This window comes from Sorex araneus, chromosome 3, assembly GCF_027595985.1.
Source record: "Sorex araneus isolate mSorAra2 chromosome 3, mSorAra2.pri, whole genome shotgun sequence".
In the NCBI taxonomy this organism is placed as follows: domain Eukaryota; kingdom Metazoa; phylum Chordata; class Mammalia; order Eulipotyphla; family Soricidae; genus Sorex; species Sorex araneus.
In genome coordinates, this window is record NC_073304.1 from 46,705,984 (window position 1) to 46,731,564 (window position 25,581).

Sequence of the window (25,581 nt, forward strand, 5' to 3'; positions counted from 1 at the left end):
CTACCGCTGCAGCCCCATCTTTCCATTTTTAAAGTGTCTTATTTAAATATTTATCATTTTCATTGTACAGATCTTTTACCACCTGTTTTGGGGTTGAGGGGGCTGGAGTGAGCCACACAGAAGCCCTGTGCTTAGGATTTACTCCTAATCAGGGATTCCTCCTGGTGGTGATTAGCTTCATATGTGGATTCCAGGGATAGAACCAGGCTGTGCAGGGCAACCACCTTAGCACTTGTACTTTCTCTTTGACCTTCATGTCTTCTGTTCCTAACCTCTTAGGAACAGCAGTTTTAAGAGGGATTGTTTCCTTTCTATTTCATTATTTGCATATAGAAATAAAACAGATTTTGTGCATTAATTTTGTAGCCTGATACTTTACTTGTTCATTATTTTAGTGTTAGAAATTCAATCCAAAGCCTATAGTATGAAGGGATAATTCACAGGGTTTCTTATCCTTTCCCTAGTCTTTCTTATGAGCTCTTGATGAATTCTTTAAGAAGAATGCACAGAGAGGTACAGTTGCACACTTATGCTTGAGCTATTAGAGATTCTTGATTCTTTACTGTAGTACAGACTCTGCTAACAATTTTTTTAATTGGATATTTTTGCGGTTTGTATGACTTGTGGTATTTACCCACATAAGTAAATATTCTGATCACATTCCTCTCTTTCTTTCTGTTGCCCTGAGATCTCCAGAGGATTTTTTTAAATGAATTGTGTGTTCTGTTAAGATAGGAATGATACTGTTAACATCCACATCCTAAGCAATTGCTGAAATTCATTTACTTTTTTCTTGGTACTGATGCTGTAGGAGCTTTGTTTATATCTTTAACTTGTCACTGTCTAGCTTTAGGAATTATTTCATGTACAGTGAAAGAATTGTATTAGCAAGTACTTCCCTTACACTTATCCCCTCAGCCTTTTTGGTTTAGTTATACCTATTACTAATACATGTTATAGGAATGCCAAATATTCTTTGTTTTAAGCAGTTTCAAAGAGATTTATTTAAATTTAGAATATTATGTTAAGTACTTCTGTCATATCTGTGCCTTATAGTGTATTATAATATCAAATTTCTACCTTTTATGAAAATTAACTCAGTTATTCTTTTTGAAGATTGTCTGTACTCTTTCTCATTTTGCAGATCTGGTGATAAATCCTCTAAGCTTTCATCTTAAAAATGCTTATTTCTGCCTCATTTTAGGAGATTTTTTTTTTGCTGGATTTATAGAATCCTAGGTTGATTCCCGACTCCCCACCTTTAGAATTTTAATATGTTATTCTATTGTCTTTCACTTGTGTTATTTCTGGTAAGATGTTTGCATTTATCTTATAGAATATTTTCTATATTTTCTACATTTTAAGAGATGTATTTTTATATTTTTAATATATAGAAAACTATTAAACTATTTTTAAAATGTATTTTTGTATTTTCTATTCATAAAAACTTTTCACCTTTTTATGGATAGTTTTTGGCATTTCATTATAATTTCTTTAGATTTGGGGGAGGTGGGTTTAGGGTGCTTCCCAAACAGTGCTCAGGGGGCTCAGGAGTCACTTCCAAAGTTGACCAAGTCACTTGGTCAACAAGAACACTTCCATGCTAGGGCCCAGTGATACAGTGCTGTTTTGCAGAGGGGACCAGAGTTATACCTGGTGGTGCTTTGTTGGTCGTGCAGTGCTAGTCTAACTCGAACTGACCTCTGAGCTATCTCCCCAATTGTTGGTGCATTTTTCCATATTTTTTAATGTGATTTGTTGAAATTTTTGAACAGTGAGTTTTCAATGTCCATCAAATTTAGAAAGTGTTTAGTTGTAAATTTTTTTTTTCTTTACCAATGGATTTCACAAGTCTCACAATGGAGATGTTACTGATCTTTAGAAACTAAAGACTCAAACAGTTCAACAAAGCAGCAGTTTGCAAAATCAGTATACAAAAATATGTTGCATTTGTATATGCAATCAATGTACTTAGAAGAGAAAGAAATTATAAGGACAGCCCCATTTAAAAGTATTCAAAAAATGTGTGAAAATTTAAATACTGAAAACTGTTAAGTCTCTAGGAGAAGAGAAGGACACCAGAAGATGGAAAAATAGTCCATGTTCATGGATTGGAAGAATCAGTATTCTCAAAATAATCATCCTAACCAAAGTATTATACAGATTTAATATAATTTCCATCAAAATTCTGATGACTTTCTTCAAGAACTTTAAAAAGTTCTACTAAAATTTGTATGAAATCATGACAATTGATGAATAGCCAAGACCATTCTGAGAAAAAAATTGATGGGGAGATATTGCATTTGCTGACTTTATATACTTTATATACTAGTACTCTACAATAATAAAAACTGTGATAATGGAATAAATATACTCTCAAACCAGTGGAATAGAATAGAGAACCCAGAATAAACCCTCAGATTTACAGTCACTTAATCTATGGCTAAGGAGCACAGAAGGCATAAAGTGGAGCAAGAAAAGCCTCTACACAATGATGTTCAGAAAACTGGATAGCCACTTGCCAAAAAAAAAAAAAAAAGTATCTGTACCTCACACCATACACAAAAGTTTGTTCACAGTAGATTAAAGATCTTGAGATTCTGTAAACCATAATCTATAAAATACATTGAGGAAAATACAGGCAGAATTCTTCAGGATATTGGTCTCAAAGGTGTTTTCAGTTGGCAGAGTAACAAAAATGAACAAATGGAACTAAATTAAATTGAGACATTTTTAGATGGCAAAAGAAATCCAGTCTAAAATTTAAGGGTACCCTTCCCAATGGGGGGAAATATTATACATGATACATCAGAAAAGGTGGGACATCCACAGTTTATAAGCACTCACAAAGCTTAGCAATAAAGAAAAATGAATAACCCATTTAAAAAAAGAACACAGAGAGCTGGTAGGCATATATTGAAGTATTTGTCATCACTTATTATTAGAGAAATGCAAATCAAAATATAGTGAGATATCTCATACCATTGAAAATGGAATATATCAAAAAGACTGGAAACAGTTTGGGCACGGATACGGTGAAAAAGAAACTTTCACCCACAATTAGTGAAAATTGTCTAGTTCAACCTCTATAGAAAACAGTATGAAGATTTTACAAAAGATAATAGTTAAACTTTCATGTGACCCAGCAATTCTACTTCTTGGCATCTACCCCCAGTACAAAAACATTGTTTCCAAAAGATATATGCACACCTATGTTTATATTGCACTTGTAATAATAACCAAAATTTGGGAATTTGAAAACCCAAATGTCTGGTTACAGATGAATGGATAAAGAACTTGTGTATAAATACAGTGGAATACTATTCAGACATAAGAAAATATGTATGTAGTTCACTATAAAATGAATAGAACTGGAGAGTATGGTGTTCAATGCAGTAAGGTGGAGAAGGACAGTATCTTTGATCTCACACATAGCTATATTGTCATATCTAGAGAAATAAAAACAAGGGAATGAACCAGCTCAAACAATGACAACCCTTGACTGATTTTAGAACTGAGAATACCAAGTAAGGGGAGATAGTGAGTAAGAGAGAATGATGATATGAACTGGAAATAACAGACATTGGTGGGGAGGGTCTTGGACACTTAGGTTTTATGAGAAAAGTTGTATAGCCTTAAAACTGTAAATATTAACATATACATGACCTGAACTATCAATAAGTAATAAAATAATTTTAAATGTTTTAGAGGGGCTGGAGCAATAGCACAGCGGGTAGGGCGTTTGCCTTGCACTCGGCTGACCCGGGTTCGATTCCCAGCATCCCATATGGTCCCCTGAGCACCGCCAGGAGTAATTCCTGAGTGCAGAGCCAGGAGTAACCCCTGTGCATCACCAGGTGTGACCCAAAAAGCAAAAAAAAAAAAATGTTTTAGAATATGATACAGGTGTATAACAAATACAAAAATATACATGAATGCCAAAAAGTATAAATACATAAATACAAAAAAAAATGAGAGGTAAAACAGCGAGTAGGGTGCTTGTCTTGCGCACAGCTGACCTGGGTTCCATCCCCAGCACCCCATTTGGTCCTTAAGCCTATCCGAAGTAATCCCTGACCACAAAGCCAGAAGTAAGCCCTGGGCACCTTTTTTAAGAGTGCTTTTTTTATGGCACTCTTCTGATTCTCAAAGTTCTGATTAGGAAATTTAATTTTCTTTTGATGTTAATCTGATAGATGGCCATAACCAATATTGAATTGATTATCTCCACTAAAATAGTTAACATTAAAAATTTTAATTTATTTTAATTATGTATTATACTTCTTTTGTTGATACTGGTTTGGGGCCACACCCTTCGATGATAACAGATTATTCCAGACAGTGTCCTGGGACCATATGGGATTCCAAGGATAGAACCTGGATTAGCCACATGCAGGGCAAGCACCCTACCCTCTCTGTTATCTCTCCAGTCCCTATACATTTTTATACACACACACATATAAAACTTGTAAGGTTAAAGACAAAAAGCGTTCTAATTTTTTTAAATTAGTTAATTTTAAATGGTGAGACCACTACAAACATCTAAAATCAGTCTTTTGTGGATTAAAGTTCAGAAATGATAGAAACATACGTGGGTATCTGAAAGGATCATGTAAAGATGATTGTTATAGACTAAATTGTGTCCCCCGCCAACTTCCCCAGCTCATGTCAAAACCCTAACTAGCATTACAGACTGTGACTGTATTTGGAGATAAGGCCTTTTAAAAACATGAGTAAGCTAAAATGAAGCCAATAGGGTGGACCCTAATTCAACCTGACTGTGTTCTTGTAAGAGGAAATATGTACACACAGACATCACGGATGCCAGTACACAAAGAAAAGACCTTGTCAGGCTATAGAGAGAAGGTGTCATCTTCATACCAAGGAGATGGGTCTCAGGAGAAACTCAAACTGCCAGTGCACTGAACTTGGATGGCTTCAATTATAAGTTTCTCCTGTTTAAACCCCTCAGAATACGTATTGTTATGGCAGCCCTAACAAACATGAGTACAGTAAACCACTCAGTTTTTACAGTTGCATTATGTAAAATTAAGAAATGTGTAAAAGTTGGGGCTGGAGTGATAGCACAGTGGGTAAGGCATTTGCCTTGCACGTGGTGACCCGGGTTCAATTCCCAGCATCACATATGGTCCTCTGAGCACCGCCAGGAGTGATTCCTGAGTGTAGAGCCAGAGTGACCCCTGTGCATTGCTGGGTGTGACCAAAAAAAAAAAGCAAAAATAAACAAATAATTTTTTTAAAAAAGAAATGTATAAAAATCCTAGCCTCACAGCTGTGTCTACTGAGTCATGTAAAATAATTTTATAGTATACTTTTACATGATTCAGTATAATTATGCATGGCAGAGCCTGACAAACTATCCATGTCATATTCAATATGCCAAAAATAGTGACAAGTCTCACAATGGAGATGTTACTGTTGCCTGCTCGAGCAAATCTATGAACAGGATGACAGTGCTGCTACAGTATAATTCTCATCAGTTGGTTCATATGTAGTGGTATTTGCTACAGTATAATATATGTATATGGGTGGTATTAAATATTCCTAGTTTTATGTGTGGAGTTCATTTAAAATTGGTAAATGATAGATACTCTTGACAGTAACTCTTGACTGAGCATTTAGCCTGAGCATTTAGGTTTCTTTGTTGAGAAATTTGTTTTGTTTTTCTGGGGTCTGGGGGCATTTTGAGTGGTGCTCAGGGTTTACTTCTGTCTCTGAATTTAGGAATTACTCTTGATATAGTGCTCAGGGGATCATATAAGATGCCAGGAATTGAACCCAGCGTCATCCACATGCAAGACAAACATCCTAACCTCTGTACTGTTCCTCTGGCTCTCTTTGTTGAATTATTGTTAGTGTGATCCTAGATATATCTGAATTATTTAAAAGATAGAATTTTATGTGATTGCTACATACAAGTCAATGTTTTCAGTTCTAACATTGTAGCTAAACTAAATGATGATTAGATTGCTGGTTATTTAACTTTGTGTCCAATATTATTATTGATTATGGTTCCTATCTAGTAAAAACGCTAAATGTTTAGGTAAAATGGAAGGTAAAAATCAGATCATCTAGATTCTAATTTTTCATTCCATTTACCAACAAAATTACTGTGGATTTATACTTATAAGTTTTATTACCATCCAGAGATATCATTTGTTTAATTACTGATATTATGATTTATCTGAAGTATATTTCAAAGGGTCTGGGTGACATATTTCACTTTTAGCATAAGTAATTTAACATCATAGATGTAATAAAACCACTTTCAGTCCCTTTAAAAAATGTTTTATTGCCAAAATTTTCCTTCCCACACAAAAGACATCCACTCAGTTTTTGCCTAAATGAAGGAGTTTTCCTAGTGAAAAATAGATCTTATAATTACTTTACAATAAAAAGAGCCTATATTTTTCTTTTGGTTACTATAAAGGTCCTTCTTTTGTCATGGTTTGTCTAAGGGTATAATAATGACCTAAGTCAGGCTGGAGCTATAGTTCAGAGGGTAGGGTGTTTGTCTTGCATGAGCTTCTGACCCGGGTTCAATCCTCAGCATCACATATGGTCCCCCAGGCACTGCCAGGAGCATTTCCTCAGTGCAGAGCCAGGAATAATCCCTATGCATTGTCAGATGTGACCCAAAAAGCAAAAATAAAAATTAAAAAAATTTTAAAAATAATGACCTAAATCAATTTTGATAAGTAATGATAAGTGCTTTTCTTATGTTGTTAGAAATAAAAATCACTTTTGTAAATCTACTTCCAACATACTCTGTTCATCCACTTGTCCTGTGACACATTTTCTCAAGTTCCTGTCTTTGTAGTCTTGTATTGAATGCATCTTAATCACACCATTTTTAACTACTAGGGTTAATATGTAAGTTCCCATTAGCAGGATATTTTGCTACATTTAATAAAAATTTCAGAATAACAATAAACAGAAAATGGCACATTTTCCCCAACCTAAAGGAAGTGGGGGGATGTTTGAAATTAGGGCTATGAAGCAGCTCTGCTATAATCAGATACAAAAGCTTCTTCCCATTCAGCTTTCCATTTTTTGTAAGTGGCCTGATTCAGGAGCTTAAGACAAATGGTTGGTCAAAAAAGAAAAAGGAAAAGGTCAAGGTGCTATACCATCAGCAACAGATACTCTATTACTCAAATTCAGTCACATGACAACCTAGTTGTACAAGGAAATGGAAACTAGTTTTTCTTTTTGTTTTGTTTTCAGGCCACACCCAGCAGTGCTAGAGCTTACTTTGGGTTCTTTGCACAGGGACTCCTGATGAGGTTATGGGGAACCTTATGTGGTGTTGGAATTAGGGATTGAATCTGGGTCTGTCATGTGTAAGGCAACACCTTCCCCACTGTCACTGTTGTTCCAACACCTAAAATTAGTTTTTCAGCTGAACATATTGGTGCCCTGAATAATGTGGTAATGTACAATGTACACACACACACACACACACACACAAACACACATATGATTAACTTGGATCAGTTTCTTCCAAATTATGTAATACTTTTCCTGAACAAAAGAGAATAGGTAAAATCATAAGGAATTAGCTCACAGAGTTATGGTGGATAGTAAGTTCAAATTCTGTGGAGAAAATAATGTGTTTGAGTCAGAAGCAGGGTACTGTGAAATCCATGTAGAGCCCATATACCTGTTCTAAGACTATCAGCAGGAATAGTTTAAGGTCTAAGCTGAAGGTTATTAGGTATCGAATCCTTTTGATTTTAAAGGGTGTGAGTGTGTGTGTGTGTGTGTGTGTGTGTTTGTGTGTGTGTGTGTGTGTGTGTGTGTGTGTGTGTGTCAGGGGTGGAGTGGGGAGGGTGCCCTTTTGCTCTGTTCAAACTTCTTAACTGATTGGATGCGGCCCTTCCACCGTTGTGGATAGCAGTGTGCTATATTATTCTCTTAATTTAAATGTTAATCTTATGCAAAACACACCTTCATGGACATTCCAGAATGATTTTGCTTGTTTGTTTTGCTTTCTTGGGCCATGCTCTACTCCTGGCCCTACACTGAGGAAGTATTCCTGGCAGTGTTGGGGGGACCGTATGAGACACCAGAGATCAAACATGGCTCTGTCACATGAATTTGAGGATGAGTTAAAAGATAGAGTGTACTTAGTATTCATTTATAATTGTAGGCATTTGAGGAGTTAGGCATATTGGATTACTTCCAGGTTTCTTAGTTGACCTATTGAATTGAACATTACCAGTTCATTGTTCACTATGGTAGGAAATGCGTATAGTAACATGTTTGTGTTCAGATTTTTTTTCCCACAGAACCTGTGTTCCTTTGCCAGTTGTAATTTTTCTAACTGTTGATATATCACTGTCTCTGTCGTCCCGTTGGTCATCGATTTGCTCGAACGGGCACCAGTAACATCTCCATTTTGAGACTTGGTGTTACTGTTTTTGGCATATCAAATACACCACGGGTAGCTTGCCAGGCTCTGCTCTGTGGGCGAGATACTCTCAGTAGCTTGCTGGGCTCTCCGAGAGGGGTGGAGGAATGAACCCGGGTAGGCCTCGTGCAAGGGGAACGCCCTACCCTGTGCTACCGCTCCAGCCCATTGATATATAAACACGGGATATTTAGGAACAGGTGACAGATCTGGAGTTCAAGGCAGAGACCTGAACAGGAAATAGTACTTGAGAACATAACTAATGAGGCTTAAGCCTAAATAAAACTCCCAAAAATGGCCATCAAATAAGTATATCTTTAGGTTTATTTGGTTCAAGAGCAGAAGAAAGTTTATGTGTTTACTATAAACCTGTTTAACTGTTTTAACTCTGCTTTTACCTGTGAGCTTTATGGTCAGACAGTATTGACTCTGGTTAGTAAGTCTCAGACGAAAGTATAAAATTTCTGATTTTCTTTTATTTAAAAATTACTGGTTTCATAAAAGACCATGTTTCTTGGGGAAAGAACTAAAAAGGATATTTTCTATTTGAGAACATATATTTTATGATGTAGTAGAAAGTTTGAATAAACTTTGAAACAAACTTTGGTTAGAATTTTGGTTCCCATATTATTAGCTATAAGCCTTTGGACAAGTTAGCTCATTTCATTAATACTTAATCGCTTGTAAAATTTGGATTATTATTAATTTTCTTACTTGAGGGACATTGCCTAGTAATGCTCAGAGGACTATGTAGTGCTAGGATTGAACCTTCTCTCTTGCATGCAAATATGTGCTCCAGCTAACATCCCAGTCCTATTATAGCTGTTTTGTTTTTTTTTCCCTTTTTGGATCACTCCTGGCGGTGCTCAGGGGACCATATGGGATGCTGGGAATTGAACCCGGGTCTGCCGCGTGCAAGGCAAATGCCCTACCCGCTGTGCTATTGCTGCAGCCCCTGTTTGTTTGTTGTTGTTGTTGTTGTTAAGCTTAAATAAGATGAGCTTTTAAGACTAGAGAATAATCACAGCAATTTAAGTCTGTGTCTCTCCTTACATCCTTCCCAAAGCATCTTGACCAAATAGGACCTCACCATAGGTATACAAAACATATATAACACCTTCAGTATTGCTACAAAATAAATACTGTGAACTTTAAATTACTAGATGTAAAGAAACAGCAAATTTAAACTGGAAGAATGGGTAGAGGAGAGACCTAAGGAAGTGATGAGAGTTCAGAGGTTAAAATGAAGCACATTGAAATCAGCTTCAGGAAGAAACTATTCCTTACACACATCTGACAAATGACAGACACAGGCTTGGAACTTAAGTCATAACTAAGGGAAGAAGGTATATGAGAAAGTGAGGGGGGCACAGAAATAGCAGATCTTGGGGAAGGGGACATAAAGGATGTCATGTCAACAAACACTGGCCCCCAGTCCCACACCATCCCTACCACTGGGACATCCATCATTCATAGAGGTTTTTCTTCCTAATATACAGAAGACACCCTTAAGCTAATAACTCTATCCAGAAAATGCTTAGGAGTAAAGACAAATCCAATGTCATACAAAGCTACTTTAAAAGTAAAACAGAAAACTCTGAAGCAAATATTTCAATTTTTTTTCCCTCAAGCATAGTACTGAAAGATGGTACTTTGTTGAATCTGTCACACACAGATTTTCAACAGAGTTTATCACACCAGAAGTGCAGGCATCTCTATGACTAAAGGTTTGGTGGATTGGGTCTAAGAGAGGCAGCAAAACAAAAGTCATGTGAGAAGCAGAGATGGCTCAGCCTCAGCACCTCTATAGAACCAGCAAGAGGCGGCAGAGATGGCAGAGAAGTAAACAGAGGGATCCCAAGAAAGTGGTGAGATATACCTCATAGGCTCGAATGCAGACCATGGGGTGGAACGTTGCAGAGAAAAGGCCAGCACAGCTGCAGCTCACCTCCCCTATAACAGTATGAGTGCCTCCAACAAGTACCAGTAGCCAAGACTCAGATGCAGGGCCCCAAGAAGGGTACCATGCAAACAAGGCTTCCCTCCTAACCTGTCAGTAGAAGCTACCATCCTCTTCCTTGATGCAACAGGCATAACAGCTGTGCTTACCAAGTCAGGGTTGTTGGGGCAAGTCAGGGTTGTCGGCGCTCAGAACAGCAACCAAAAAATTGAAACTATAGTGCCACCTGCTGGCTGAAAAAGAGAAGGGGCATCTAATAGGAAATTTAAAATAAAACATGATACAAATTTGGAAAGATATTAGACACACTGACAGGAATATAATAGTAAGGAGGATGAAACTTCGAGGTGTGAAACATGGCATCTTTCACAAAGAAATGGATGTACCACTGTAGAAGAGAGTATGTTTTGCATGTATAAAGTTATGCACGCAAAACATACTCTCTTCTACAAGATAATGACAAGGAAATGGATGTACCACTGTAGAAGAGAGTATGTTTTGCGTGTATAAAGTTATGAGTTTGATACAGAGTGCAAGTGAATGACAGATCTCCAAAAACTGAGACATACAAGATTGTGATCTTACAGAGAATCGAAAACAGTTGTCATTAAAAAAAAAAATACACAAGAAAATTAAGAAAGGTAATTAAGGGAACTCTCCAGAATGAAAATAATTAGCTGTTGACAAACCAAATCCAACAATACATTAAGATTATACACTAGGACCAAGTAGGATTCATCCCTGGGATTCCAGGGTGTATGCAAAATAACTAATGTAACATACCAAATCAGTACAAGAAAAAATTTAAATCATATGATTTTATCGATAAATGCAGAGAAGGCATCATACTCAATGGTGAAAAGCTAAGAGCCTTCCTTCTAAGATCAGTCACAGAACAAGGCTGCCCACTCTCACACTACAACTTACTATAGTATTGGAAGTCTTTGCCATAGTAGTGAGGCAAGAAAGAAGTATTAAGGCACCCAGACTGAAAAAAAATGGTTAAACTCTATTTGCCAATCACATTATTCTGTACCTACGATAGCCTAAAATGAATACAAAAAAAGCTACTAGAAATCATAGATTAGTACAGTAAAATGACAGGCTACAAAGTCAATGTGCATAACTCCATGACTTTTCTATATGCAAGCAGAAGAGAAATTTTTATAAACAATCCTATTCTTAATTGAGCATTAGAAAATCAGGTACTAAGAATTGGCTTAGCAAAAGAGGTGGAAAACTATAAATCACTGTTAAAACAAAAGAGGAGACAAGAAAATGGAAACACATCCCTGTTCATGGATTGGATAGATTATTATTGTCAAAATGACAAATCTTGCCCAGAGATGTACCGATTCAATGCAGTCCCTAAAAAACTATATACTCATGCATTTTTGAGAAACATTGACCAAAAATGCTCTTGAACTTTATGTGAAATAATAAAATCTCCAGAATAACAAGACACTAGTGGAGGTGTGGAGCTCAAATGCTTGAAACCCTATTATCAGTATTGTTCCATTACCAGTATTATCAGACCAAAGATTAACAAGGAAACAGCCACTATCAGTATTCTACTATTATTGGTATTGTCAGACCAAATGGAAATAAGAAAGCAGCCTTAAATGACACATTGGACCAGATTTTATTAATAGATTTATATAGAACATTAATTCCAAAATAACAATGTGTATTATTCTCAAGACACATAGGACATCTGAAGGGTAGGCCACATGCCATGTAGGAATAAAAAACAGTTGTCAATGAATTTAATAAAGATTGAAATCATCTTTTCTGATTATAATATGGAACTAGAAATTAGCCATTAGAAGATTAAAATGTAGTACTTACAACATGCTATTGAACAGTGATTGAATCAACAAAATCAGACACTACCTGGAAACAAATGAAAATGATGACACAAGCTATCAGAATTTGTGGAATACATAAAAAAGAAAATGTTCTGAGAGAGAAGTTTAGAGCTATTTGGACTGCTCCAAGAAACGGTATAGTTTAAGGAGTTCAGAAAAGAATGAATGACATCAAAAGTCACTAGAAGGATGGAAGTATTCAAAAAAGATGAAATAAATAAAATGATCTCTGGAAAGACATGAGATCAATGAAACCAAGATCTGGTGCTATGAAAATATGAAGCATTTAGCTAGACTCGAAAGAGAAGCTGCAACAGTTACCAAAAAAATAGAATGATAAGAGATTACTAATGAACATTTATATGCCATTAAAGAGAGGAATATCTATGTACAAAACAAATCTAAAAGAAATAGACAAATTCTTAGACTTGTATGACCTTCCATGATTGAATCAGAGACGATTTGAACAGATGAATCATGTGTAACAAAATGAAGTAGTAATCAAAAGTCTCCCAACAACCAAAAGCTTCAGACCAGATTCAATAAAATAGATATACAATAAAATAATCACTGGACAATAGTACAGCAGGTAGTGTGTTTGCCTTGCAGGCAGCTGACCTGAGCTTAACTCCTGACACCTCAAACTCTGCTAGAAGTGATCCCTGAGCATCATCTATTGTGACCCCCCTCCAGAAAAAGGTACAAAAAGAAACATATCTCAGTGTATTGAAGATCACCATAACTAATACCATAGTCAACAGCAAAAAACAAAGCTAAAATCAAGAGAATATCTACTCATCATTATCAAGCAGAGTATTGGAATTTCTAGCTAGGCAATTAAGCAAAGGTGTCCAAATTGAGAAGAAAGACATAAAACCATAATGGTGGTGGGAAGGTGCACTGGTGATTGGATTGGTGTTGAAATAGTGAATGTAATGTAAATCATGAACAACTTTGTAAAAATAAAATCCCATAAAGGGTGAATAAAAAGGAGAAGTGAAACCATTACTATTGCAGATGACATGACAATATACATAGAAACTCTTAAGGATTCCACTAAAACTATTAAAAATAAATATAGGGCCAGAGAGATAGGACAGTGGGTTAGACTCTTGACTTTCACATGACTGACCTGGGTTTATTCCCCGGCACCACATAGGTTAACCCCATAGGTTAACATAGGTTAACGCCTACCAGGAGTGATCACTGAGTACCAGCAGTGGCCCCCAAACCAACAGAAATAATAACAAATTTTTAAACACTGCACATTTTCTAAGCTGCTTCTGGGAGTTTATATCAATATTTTCTAAGATATTTTATCACCAGAGTCTTGCATGGAACTTGTTTTAACTCTTCTACTACTAATTTTGGAATTTTGGTTACTCAGTTAAATAGAGAACTGCCCATCTAACTTTCTAATACCAAAGTAATTGCATTTGTGTAATATTTAAAAAAAGTGAAATTGCTTACCATGGCTTGAAATCTGAAATGTCAAACTGTAAATGATACACTTGAATCATAAAGGTTTATTTTTGCCACATCCATAGCAAAATATTAAACTCTAGTTACTGTGTCCCTTTCTGTAAGATTGGATGTAAATATATAATTCTGTGGTCTTTCTTTTCAGAGTCTGATAAAATACCAGTCATGCGGGGGCAGTGGTTTATTGATGGTACTTGGCAGCCTCTCGAAGAAGAAGAGAGCAATTTAATTGAGCAAGAACATCTCAACTGTTTTAGAGGTCATCAGACACAGGAAAATTTTGATATCGAAGTGCCAAAATCCATAGATGGAAAAGATGGTAAGATCAGCTAGTATATTTCATGCGTTCTATAAACCAAGTAAGTTGTTGTGTTAAGTTTAGTTTCTAAGTTGTATTAAGATTTGCATTTTAAACATTAATTATTTTATAATTTAAGGCTTCTATGAATTCCTAAACTGTTATAATTTTATGTTTTAAGATAATGGCATGTTCCAAGAATATAAAATTTACCAAAATTTCCTTGTCATTATAACAAAAAGCAGTTTCAATGTTTGATAAATTTTATTTTAATATTGACTCTCTTCCTGAAGTTTAAAAATGTTTAATTACATTTGTGTAAGCACTTCTTAGCTGTCTAATATGTTGATAATCTTATGAACTTTAAATTTGAGACAATCTGCTCTATATATTTATCATTAAGATGTTTGTAGTATTTAGAAATATTTATCAAATAGTCACTTAATTTCATTATGTATATCTAATCTTGAGAAAATTCCTAATGTGTAGTAAAGTTAAAAATACTTCTATTGTTCCATTTACTGCAGGCAGTGGGATCAACTATTCTGGTGAGTATTACTGTACAGGTAGTTTAGAATTTATAGATTCCTTTAATTTTTTCTAAAAGCATTTCATCATCTATTCTTGCCTTTTGTTTTGTCTTGTTATGTTTTCTTTTTTTTTTTTTTTTTTTAATTTTTGGTCACACCTGGCGATGCACAGGGGTTACTCCTGGCTCTGCACTCAGGAATTACCCCTGGCGGTGCTCAGGGGACCATATGGGATGCTGGGAGTGGGGCCTAACCCATAAATATTTTGGGAGCCCCCCTACCCACAAAACATTTTAGAGAACTACAGAGCTGACAGATTGCCATCGAAATAGTACTTTGTCTGGAGATAGCAATTTTTTGTATTTGTGATCGTTTGTTAATGATTATTTTGTGACCTCATCACTACTCCAAAGTAATTACAAGAGCCTACTGCATAGAAGACTAAACCACTTAGTCACGAAACTATTTCATTCCTATTAAGTAGACTGACTTCTATATTCAGAGTGTTTTCAAGTCATGCCTTAAAAATAGTAATTCATTTTAACATCATTGAAATTCCTTACTACTAATGGGTGAAAGAAAAAATGCTGGCTTGAAGAAGCAAATTAATATAAGTAAAATATAAGTAGATTGTTCCCCTTTCTCATGCTGTATTCTCATGCCAAGTATATAAAACTTTCTATACTTGGTGATTCATTATGTGGAAATTAGTCACAAGCTCAATTTTCACATCTAGATCCCATAATCTTATTTCTGTTAACAATAAAAATTAGAATTTTATCTGTCTTTTTTACTTTTACTTGTTACTTAAAAGTCAGCTCTAGCAGGACATTTTAGTTTTTTTCCAAAGTATCTAATTTATGGGTCAATTATTTAAATGCCTAAGAACAGAGCTGGGGGTGTAGCTCAGTGCAGAATGCTTGTCTTGCATGCATGAGACCTGGGTTCAGTCCCCTGCACCACAAAATATAAAGTAAAATGTCTGAGATAAGCATGTATAATATTTTAGTAGATTTTTAGCATCACTTTGTGTATATTTGTCAATTCTAGAATATTCATCCTCAGGTACTGTATATAATATTTTTGCTAGCTTTCACGATATACACTGAATGGTAAATTCTTATAACTGATAACAAAATTGTTAAATTGTTACAAACTCTTGCATTTCAATCTTTCAAAATAGTCCTTTGAGGTGCATTAGAAAAACCATTAAAACTATATTGTGGTATATAGGTAAAGCACCAGTGTGTTTTATTGTTTAACAAAGATATATACTATAGCACTGTAGCACTGTCGTCCCCGCTGTTAATCAATTAGCTCGAGTGGGCACCAGTAACAACTCCATTGTGAGACTCCTTGTTACTGTTTTTGGCATATCAAATACAGCACCACGGGTAGCTTGCCAGGCTCTGCCTTGCGGGCAGGATACTCTTGGTAGCTTGCCGGGCTCTCTGAGAGGGACGGAGGAATTGAACCCTGGTTGGCATGTTCAAGGCAAATACCCTACCCACTGTGCTATCGCTCCAGTCCAATAAAGATATATACCATTGTAATAAAATTTCCGGTTGTTTTTCAGTATTATATAAAATATTTAATGTATATCAATATGGGATATTTTCACATTAAAGATTATGTAGTACATTTGAAATTTATTACTCTAAGGAAAACATTTATTGGAAAAATAACCCAATTTTACCACATTTGCAAGGATTAAAATTTTAGTATTTTGATTATTTTCTTCTAGTTTCCAGGTTACTAAAATTTCATATTTCATTAGAAAGGAAAATACCTTTCCCACCTAAAGTTTTTCTGTTTCCACGGCTCTTCATATTGTTAGATCCTGGTGCATCTATGTGCAGATAGTATAGTGCAAGATACTTTTTTGAAAGAAGTTAGTGTTTCTTCCATTAAGGCATTTTATATGTGTGTGTGTGTGTGTGTGTGTACACATATATATATATGGGACATATATATGTCCCATATATATGTGTGTGTGTGTGTGTATATATATATATATATATATATATATATATATATATATATGGGAATGGGAAGACAAAACCCATAGAGGAGAATGATTAAGTGTAAGTACAAGATAATGCAGCAGAAATGAATGCTATAAATCTGAAAAGATACTTAGAATAAAAGTAGTTGACACTACCTACGATGGAGTTATTAAAGTAAGACTTTCTGGGAAGAGTCCCCTTTAAAAATGAAAAATGTTTTATTAGGGACCTACTAGTTCTCTAAAGGAATACCCAAAAATGTTTTGCCCTTGAAGAATTCATGAATTCTTTTCTTCTGACCTTGTCTGCCTTTTGGTTAGGATGGCTGGTGTGTCATAGAAGTGGAATCACTGTCTCTGTCATCCCGTTGCTCATCGATTTACTCGAGCAGGCACCAGTAATGTCTCTCATTGTGAGACCTATTGTTACTATTTTTGGCATATCGAATACACCATAGGTAGCTTGCCAGGCTCTCCAAAAGGGGCGGAGGATTTGAACACGAGTTGGCCGCATGCAAGGCAAGTGCCCTACCGCTGTGCTATCACTCTAGCCCATAGAAGTGGGATATGGTTAATATTTTCTCCTGATAAATTTTCCAGCATATCAAAGTAAACATTAAAGTGATTGAAGTTTGGTACAGCTTTTCAGCTTGAAAATAGATAACTGACGAAAATACAGTCACCTTTTGTGATTTAGTATTCTAAATGTAGTTTTGAGAGTTAGAATGAAAACTGGCTCTCTTTCCGAATTCACTTCCTAAATATTTAGTAGCTAAACAATTAAAAACCAGGGTTTAAATGTGAATAGGTTTTACAATCAGGCATTCAAATAAGTGATTTTTGTAAATACTTAATCCTAGTTACTGTTTTTGGCTAGGATTAAGTATTTACAAAAGTTACTTATTTGAATACCTGATTTGTAGAACCTGTTTCTATTTAAACTGCATTTTTATTTGTTTAGCTACAAATCTCACAATGGAGACGTTACTGGTGCCCGCCCAAGCAAATTGATGATGACAGTGCTGCAGTGCAGTGCTACTTAACCCTAGTACTAGATTAGTATTTAACTCAAAATTACTTTACCCATGCTTAGTAATTAGAAAAATAAAAGAAGTAAATGGGCTGAGTTGGTTACTGATCACAAAGTTATATAACCTTAATCCAATCATTATAAAACATGAACTCAAATTGAGGAATATTTTATAAAATAACCGGACAAGTATTCTTCTGAATTTTCATAGTCATAACTGAGAAGTAAGGGGACTGGTGAGAAATCCTTTTATTTGCTATCAGTTATCCAACCACTGTAACATTTTATGTGTGTTACAGTTTTGTCACTATTTCAGTAAAGCTGCAAATTTGTTTTAAACATCAGGGTTATTTATAAAAGACAAAGAAATATCGAGGACTTTGTCACAGATTAGTGCAACTGAAGAATTTTGGCAGCAACATAATGCAGTGTGGTGCCCTGGATTGGCACCTAGAACAAAAAAAAATATTTTAAGTTAGAAAAATGTGAATAAAATATTATATTTTAACTAATGTTAGTTGTGCCACTGTTAATTCCTTAATTTTGATGATTGTGCTAATATTAGGGGAGGCTGAGTGAATAAGATATATCATAGCCTTTTGTGCTATTTTTGCAACTCTTCTTCAAACCAGCTGTTACTTCATAAAAAAGGTTTTAAGATTATTATTGGGGTCAGGTCTATGGCTCAGGAGGTAGAGAACATACCTCTGTTTAATCTCTGCTACCATATGGCCCCTGGAGTATCTTTGGGTGGCTTCCAAGCATCACCAAGGGTGATTTCATTCCCCAGTAGCACTGCTTGTGATCTGTATAGCTTTGATTTAAAAACACAAAAGTTATTTTTTACTTTTTGGGTCACACCCGGCGATGCTCAAGGGTTATTCCTGGCTCTGCACTCAGTAATTACTCCTGGTGGTGCTCGGGGGACCATATGGGATGCTAGGAATCGAACCCGGGTCAGCCGCGTGTAAGGCAAAGGATCTACCCGCTGTGCTATTGCTCCAACCCCAAAAACACAAAAGTTATTTTTAAACGCTATTAGAGTAATTTAAAAGTAAAAGTATTAACCCAAAAGAAATAAGAACAAATGAAACAACAAATTAAGAAATAAAAAAGCAACAAATGAAATACAGATGAATCAAGGAGAAAAAGAAAACAAAATTCATCCCATATCAATAACTACAGTAAATGCAAATGAAGTAATACTTGACTTGAAAGACAGAGATTGACAGATTTGTTAAGATCATGAGACTACATATATTTAAAAATTTTTTGAACTGAATATTTTATTGCTGAAGTTAATTCTATGTTCTCAGAATTTTTAACAATTTAGAATTTTTAACAATTTGGTATGTGAAAATTGCTATCACTATTTGTTCAAAATTCATATCACTATTGCTGAATGAGACCTCTAAATATAGTGTTTCAAAAGTAAAAAAGGAAGAAGGGTGCTCACCCTTTATAACCAGCTTTCCTTTCATCCCGAAGAGGATTCTCACCTAACTTTTATTATTTATTTTTTTATAAGCATTAACTTGTCTATCTCTGATATCTAAGGTTGCTGTCTTATGGTAGATGATCATATATGCCAGGTTTCAGATTTACATGCCTTCTATCCCTGAAATAGAGGTTGTTCAGTTTGTCAGGTTTTTGTTCTGCTTGTAGGTTTTTGTTAGGCAGGGCCTACAGCCAGGGAGCATGCAGTGCGTTGGGGATCAAACTTAGATTCTAACACGTAAAGAATGCACTTTATTCCTATGAGCCATCTCCTTGGCCCATAACTGTGGGTTTCACTTGTTTTATTTTTTTTATTTCTGGGGATCAGATTCAGGGCCTCACATACGCAGAGCAAAGGCAGGCACTATAATACTGAGCTGCAGCCCCAGCCAAAGGTTTTCAGTTTTTATAAAGAGAAAAGTTACGGAGTTGTGCTCTTTTAGGAGTTAGTAAGTCATTAGTCACCCTCTTTTTTTTTTTTTTTGATACTCTCTTGCTTCCATCAGTATATTGAATAAAATATCTGTAAGAGATTAGTAAATCTTTTGCTGATGGGACTACTATCTTAAAGTATCTTTAACTGTTAGCCTTTAATAAGTATTTTCAAATGTATTGATTTTATCATACTTTTGCCAACAGTATGTAGAATTCCTAACTCTAAAACCTCATTTTTGATAAAATATTCAGTTAGATTTTCTGACACTTGAATTTCCTTTCATAGATAATTTAGTGGATAATATCTGAATTGACAATAAACCCCTTTATCTCTATAGTACCTATAATGATGCCCCTACTTCTGTGCTTTAGATTGAAGAAGTTAAATTTTCTATGCTATATAGGATTTTATGACAAAGCAGATGACTTTCAAGACAAAGAATTAAATTGTAAAGGATAAACAATCATATTTAACTTTATAAAATGTTTCAAATAGGTGCTTCTCTAATTTTAGTTTATTGGAATACTATTCTTCTAGAATAGCATTTTGTGTATTTTGACTAGCTCTCGGAGTTTTGATAATTTTAAAGTGAAGTTAGATGGTTCATATTTTTCTCACTCTTTTAGTAAATATATAATGGGTCATTTTAGTTTTAATAATGGTTTTGTAAAATCTGTGTTTTTTGAGAAGTATCAAATTTATGTCCATTTGATCTACTTTGTTGTCTTTTTCTTAGTGAATTTTTTGTTTAAAAGTGCTTCTTGCAAGTGGTACATCTATTTCTCAATAATTTACCAATAGACATGTGAGTGAAGAAACATTTTCAATGAAGATTGCCTTGCCAATTCTACTCTTCTGTGACACTGAAAATTTTATATAATCCTGATGATCCTATATAAAATGTTATAAAATCCTGATGAGCCTATATAACTCAGCATTTAATCCTATCCCATAGTTTTTATAGCCACCTAGGTATATATACATGTAGTTGCTAAGTGCCTCATACATATTTTATTACCTTTTTGCACAAAACTTTTAATACATTTTGTCTAAGCATATTATTTATATTTGTAATGATATATAACAAAAATTAAATATATTCTATTGAGCCAAATTTAACCTTTGAATGTCACTTTAATGTCTAAGGGAGTAAGGATGAAAATAAAATGATTAGAATGTACACTTGAAGTTAAGTAATAAAGGTTTTGTATTTCATTAACTGAAATGTTTTTTAGGTTTAAGCTCAAATAGGTTTTTAAGTGTATATTTAAGATATTAAGAATTTAATATATAACTAGGCAAAATTTGACAGATTAAACACTTTTTAAGGTTATATCTACTAATTTGCCAAATATTGCATCTATTTGGTCTCTTTGCATTTTGTGTTCCATTTTTGTGTCAAGCATACTTTTTTTATTAGTATCTTTTTAATAGTACCACTATTAAATGAGTTAAAAAGTAGTATTTTTTTGGTGAAAATTTTAGTCTTAGAACAATATAAAGAGTTCTAAAGAAAATATTTGATTTTTATGAAAAGGCTACATTATCCTTCAGTAATGGAAAGTATCTAGTGGATTTGGATTGTATGATGTGGTGTTTTCCAGAAAAACTGCATTAGATATTTAAACTGTTACTAATTGTATTCTCAATTTGCACATCAAATTGTTGATGGCTCTGTCTTAAGCACAAAGTTAGTGAAAGTGAGTAACCTTAATATTTTAAAGGTTGGAGACTATAAATCTCTTACACATACAAAGTGCCATAGTATTTTTTTTCTGTTTAGACATTAAAAGTAATGATCACATAGTTGTTTTTAACTCAAAACTCTTATATAATTTGCCTTTTTCTTTTGGTAGGAGAATGTATATTTGATAAACATTATTAAACTACTGTTTTACTTTTATTTTTAGTGAGAAGTTTTATAAAGAAATAATTTAGGATAATGTTTGTCAAATACAACTCATTTTTTAAATTAATTCAACAAAAAGGCAAATCTCATTTTAAATTTGCTTTGAAGCTCAGTTTTTTTGCTTTCTTAGTTGTCCACCACCTCCCTCCCTTCTCCCTCCCTTCTCTGTTCAAATGGAGAGGATATAAGGAGAGTACAGATGCGGCAGGTCTTAAACGAAAGCGTTCCCAAGGTACAGTAATTGTAGCTTTATTTCTCCCTGTAGTTCTATTCCTGGCTTACAGCATTAGTTTTGCTTAGAGCTTTCAGTTGTATTTAAAGCATAGAAACTACTAGTTTTTTAGAAATGCATCTGTTATGCTATGCTTAGTGTTACTTGATTTTAAGTGGTAGAAATATTTGTAAGTGATGTATATAGCCCAGTAATGAGCTGTTTCTCAATATTGAGAAACTTTTCACACAATATATGAATCATGAAAGTTTTGTTGGTCTAACACTAGTCTCTTAATATCTAGATCTTTCGTAGTTTCCATTTAAGCATATAGTACTCAAAGCTATTTTTATAAAAATGTGGTTTAGAAACATTAGATTTTAAAAGCCTTTTAAAATAGTTCCTTGGATTAGACAGAATATTAGAAACTTATGTTTTACTAAACTCTTTTAAGAGATTTTTTAAATTTTATAGTTGTTGATAGTGCAGCAATAGCACGGTGGGTAAGGCGTTTGCCTTGCATGTGGCTGACCCGGGTTAAATTCCCAGCATCCCATATGGTCCCCCGACCACCGCCAGGAGTAATTCCTGAGTGCAGAGCCAAGAGTAACCCCTGTGTATCGCCCGGTGTGGCCCCAAAAATATAAATAAATAAAAAATAAAAATAAAATTTATAGTTGTTTCATTTTAAAAGCTGAGTTTGTAGAACTTGGATTTGGTCTTGTGTGCAAGTAAATAAAACATAAATTGGATTTTCTTAATTTTTGAAATTACATTTCTAGCACAATTAGAAAACACACTGTCCTAGAAAGGATTTACTTTTTACTGTAACTACTAGACTTTCGTGAGTATTCTATGATCTTAAATCTTGACTAGAAATATACCTTTTAATATTTATTTTAAAATATTTTTCATCGTATGTCCAAATCAAGAAGAATTGAACAGAGACCTTTGGTACACTTGCCTTTTCGTGTGCCCTACCCTGGTAATATCTCTGGCACCACATATGGTTCCCTGAGGACCACTAGGAGTAATCCCTGAGCATTGTCTTGTGTGGCTCAAAACAAAACAGCAACAAATCAAGAAGAGTTAGACTTACCAGTAGCTCATTTTGTGGCAAATTAATCTTTTTGTGTTTGTGCCTCTATGTCTACATATAATGGGAGATAGTGTTTTGCTTTAAGAGGATTTCCAAAAAGTAAATGAGGCATAGTGATTTGAAGGTCATGTACTTTATAGAATTATTTTACCTCTGTACCAGAGATAGAGAAAAAAATGCCTTCATAATAGAAATCATCAAAGTATGAATCAGTGAATGTTATGACATTTTTCTTACATGTTTCATACAATTTAATGAATTTAAGATACATGTTAGGTACTGTGCTAGACACTGTTTAGCAAATATACAATTGCCAAGACATAGTCACTGGTTCACAAAACTTATCCTGGAACGCATAAAGGTTTGATTTTATTTTATTTTTAACATTTCATTTTCTCCATCATAACTCAGTTACTAGATGTAATAACTGTATAGATCTGGACAGTGAAAAAAAATTTATTAAAACATCTTTCAATTTTGCATTTATATTATGGTGAACAATATCCAGTGATAATTTTTTTAATCATTCCAAAAATGTACTCTACTAAATTAGTATTTATTCCCAACTCAAAAGTTATCCCCCACCTCCAATATTGCTTAGTCTTATTTTGAGAGAAATTTTCAGAAGTCCAAGAATAAAACCAATAAAATAAATGGAATTTAACTTTTGTGTTAAAGCTATTGAAGACTGTCATGAAGGATATATATCTAAACCTAAGGAATAGTCACCTGGAAAAAAATTTTTAATAATAAAAACTTATTGACTATAGATTAGAAATAACAAGACAAGGCCAGAGTGATAGTATAGCAGGCTTTTGCCTTGCACTCAGCCTACCCAGCTCAGATTCCCGTCATCCCTTATGGTTCCCTAGGCCAGAGCCAGGAGTAAACACTGAAGTCTTTATGCATTATTTCACATCAGTGTGTTTCATTGTTACTGAACTGACATATATTTGAGTTATTAGAAACTTGAAATTTTTGACTCAGAAATTTGATTTTTACACAAATGAAGTTTGTCTTGTAGACTTTCAAGTGAGTTTTATCTTTGTGCAACAGCTATTCATAGTTTCAAGTTGAGTCGAAACCATGTGGACTGGCATAGTGTGGATGAAGTCTATCTTTATAGTGATGCAACAACATCGAAAATTGCAAGAACCGTTACTCAGAAACTGGGATTTTCTAAAGGTAATTGTTATTACTATTAGTTTGTCAAAATTTTGGTAATATGATGATTTGTCTCATTCACAGGAGACTTTAAATTCTGCATTTAATGTACTTTCAATGTATATTTAGTAACACTGCTCTGCTTTTAAGTAAAATTTGTATTAAGGTGATTGACTTTACATAGATATTTAGTGATCTAACTAGTGTAATATCTTCTGCTTCTAAAATACAAAACTAGTCAGACCCAAGGCAACCATGTCTGAGAAAATTAAACATTGCAACTGAAACATTGTATGGAACACCTTAAAAATCTTACTTTAGATTTAGTGACATGTAATATCGAAGCCTTGGTGATTTCAATAGATTAAAAGCACAAAAGCCAAATTGGCTTAGGTTGAAGCTTAAATTGAAAGTGAGGAAAGAAGATTGACTAAAAGGAAAGGGAATAAAACCTAAGGGAGTGTGAAAGCATTACAAATTTTTCAAAATATTTAAAGTCTGATATAATTTAACTTTTTGCTTTAATTTATTTTATATCAGGTACTTGAATATCTTATGTGCTTTGTTGTATTTATTTTGTGAATTACTTGATATCTTTAGTCCATTTGTTATAAAAGAATGGGTATCCTTTCACTTTTTATAGCAAACTCTGTATACTTAGTTACTAAACATACAATTTTATAAACATTTTCCAATTTGCATGTATTTGTGTTTTATGATTTTTTTATAAATAAATTCTGTTCATTCAGTTTATCCTTTCCTTTTTCCTTGATTTCTGGCTTTAGTGTTATGTGCAGCTCAATGCTTTATGTAGGAGTCAATGAATATGTATCATTTTAAAGATTTTATTCCTCCCCCAACTCAGCCATTTTTTTCTTAATATTCCTTTTACTTCATTTTCTTCAAATAATATAGAGTGTGATTTCCATAATAAATTGTAAACTTAATTTTTGAATCCTAATTTTTGTATAGCATCAAGCAGTGGGACCAGACTTCATAGAGGTTATGTAGAAGAAGCCTCACTAGAAGACAAGCCATCCCAGACAACACATATTGTATTTGTTGTTCATGGCATTGGGCAGAAAATGGACCAAGGAAGAATTATCAAAAATACAGCCATGTGAGTTCTTTATTTAATAAACCCAGAATCCAAACTTTGTACAGGGATTTTTTAACCTGAGTTTTATCATTCTGTCAAATCTTCCCATTGCCATTTATTGTCTTACAGTTATAGATGAAATTTCTTGACCAGATTTTCTGAGTGATTATGAATAGATTTTTTTTTCATTTATTTTTTATTATTGAATCACTGTGAGAACAGTTACAAAGCTTTCAGGTTTAAGTCTCACTCAAACAATGATCAAACACCCATCCCTTCACCAGTGCACCTGTTCCACCACTAAGGACTCCAGTATACCTCCCATCCCACTCCCCACCCTCCCTGCCTGTGTGGCCAATGATTTTCACTTCACTCTCTCTTTACTTTGATTACATTCAGTGTTTCAACAGAAAACTCACTGTTATTATTTGGAATTTTCCCCAAACAATCAGACATGCCAAAAAGGCATGATTTGATAATTTGTTTTCTGTTGCTGATATTGAAGAGCATATAGGTTACGGCCGCGTGGTTTTGGATTTCTGGTATTTTAGTGATTAAA

At 34.3% G+C, this 25,581-nt stretch overlaps 1 protein-coding gene across 7 annotated transcripts in view; it reads left to right on the forward strand.

Annotated features, from left to right (window-relative positions):
• Positions 1-25,581, forward strand: part of DDHD1 (DDHD domain containing 1) — a 75,481-nt gene that overhangs the window by 12,321 nt on the left and 37,579 nt on the right. For 2 of the 7 annotated variants that reach the window (XM_055131058.1, XM_055131060.1), the window contains exons 2-6: positions 13,890-14,063; positions 14,570-14,590; positions 21,580-21,681; positions 23,816-23,944; positions 24,896-25,043. In XM_055131058.1, the coding sequence (XP_054987033.1) occupies positions 13,890-14,063; positions 14,570-14,590; positions 21,580-21,681; positions 23,816-23,944; positions 24,896-25,043 (574 nt within the window). The remainder of the gene's footprint in view (positions 1-13,889; positions 14,064-14,569; positions 14,591-21,579; positions 21,682-23,815; positions 23,945-24,895; positions 25,044-25,581) is intronic. The other 5 variants (XM_055131062.1, XM_004601747.3, XM_055131063.1 and 2 more) reach the window with 3 other exon arrangements.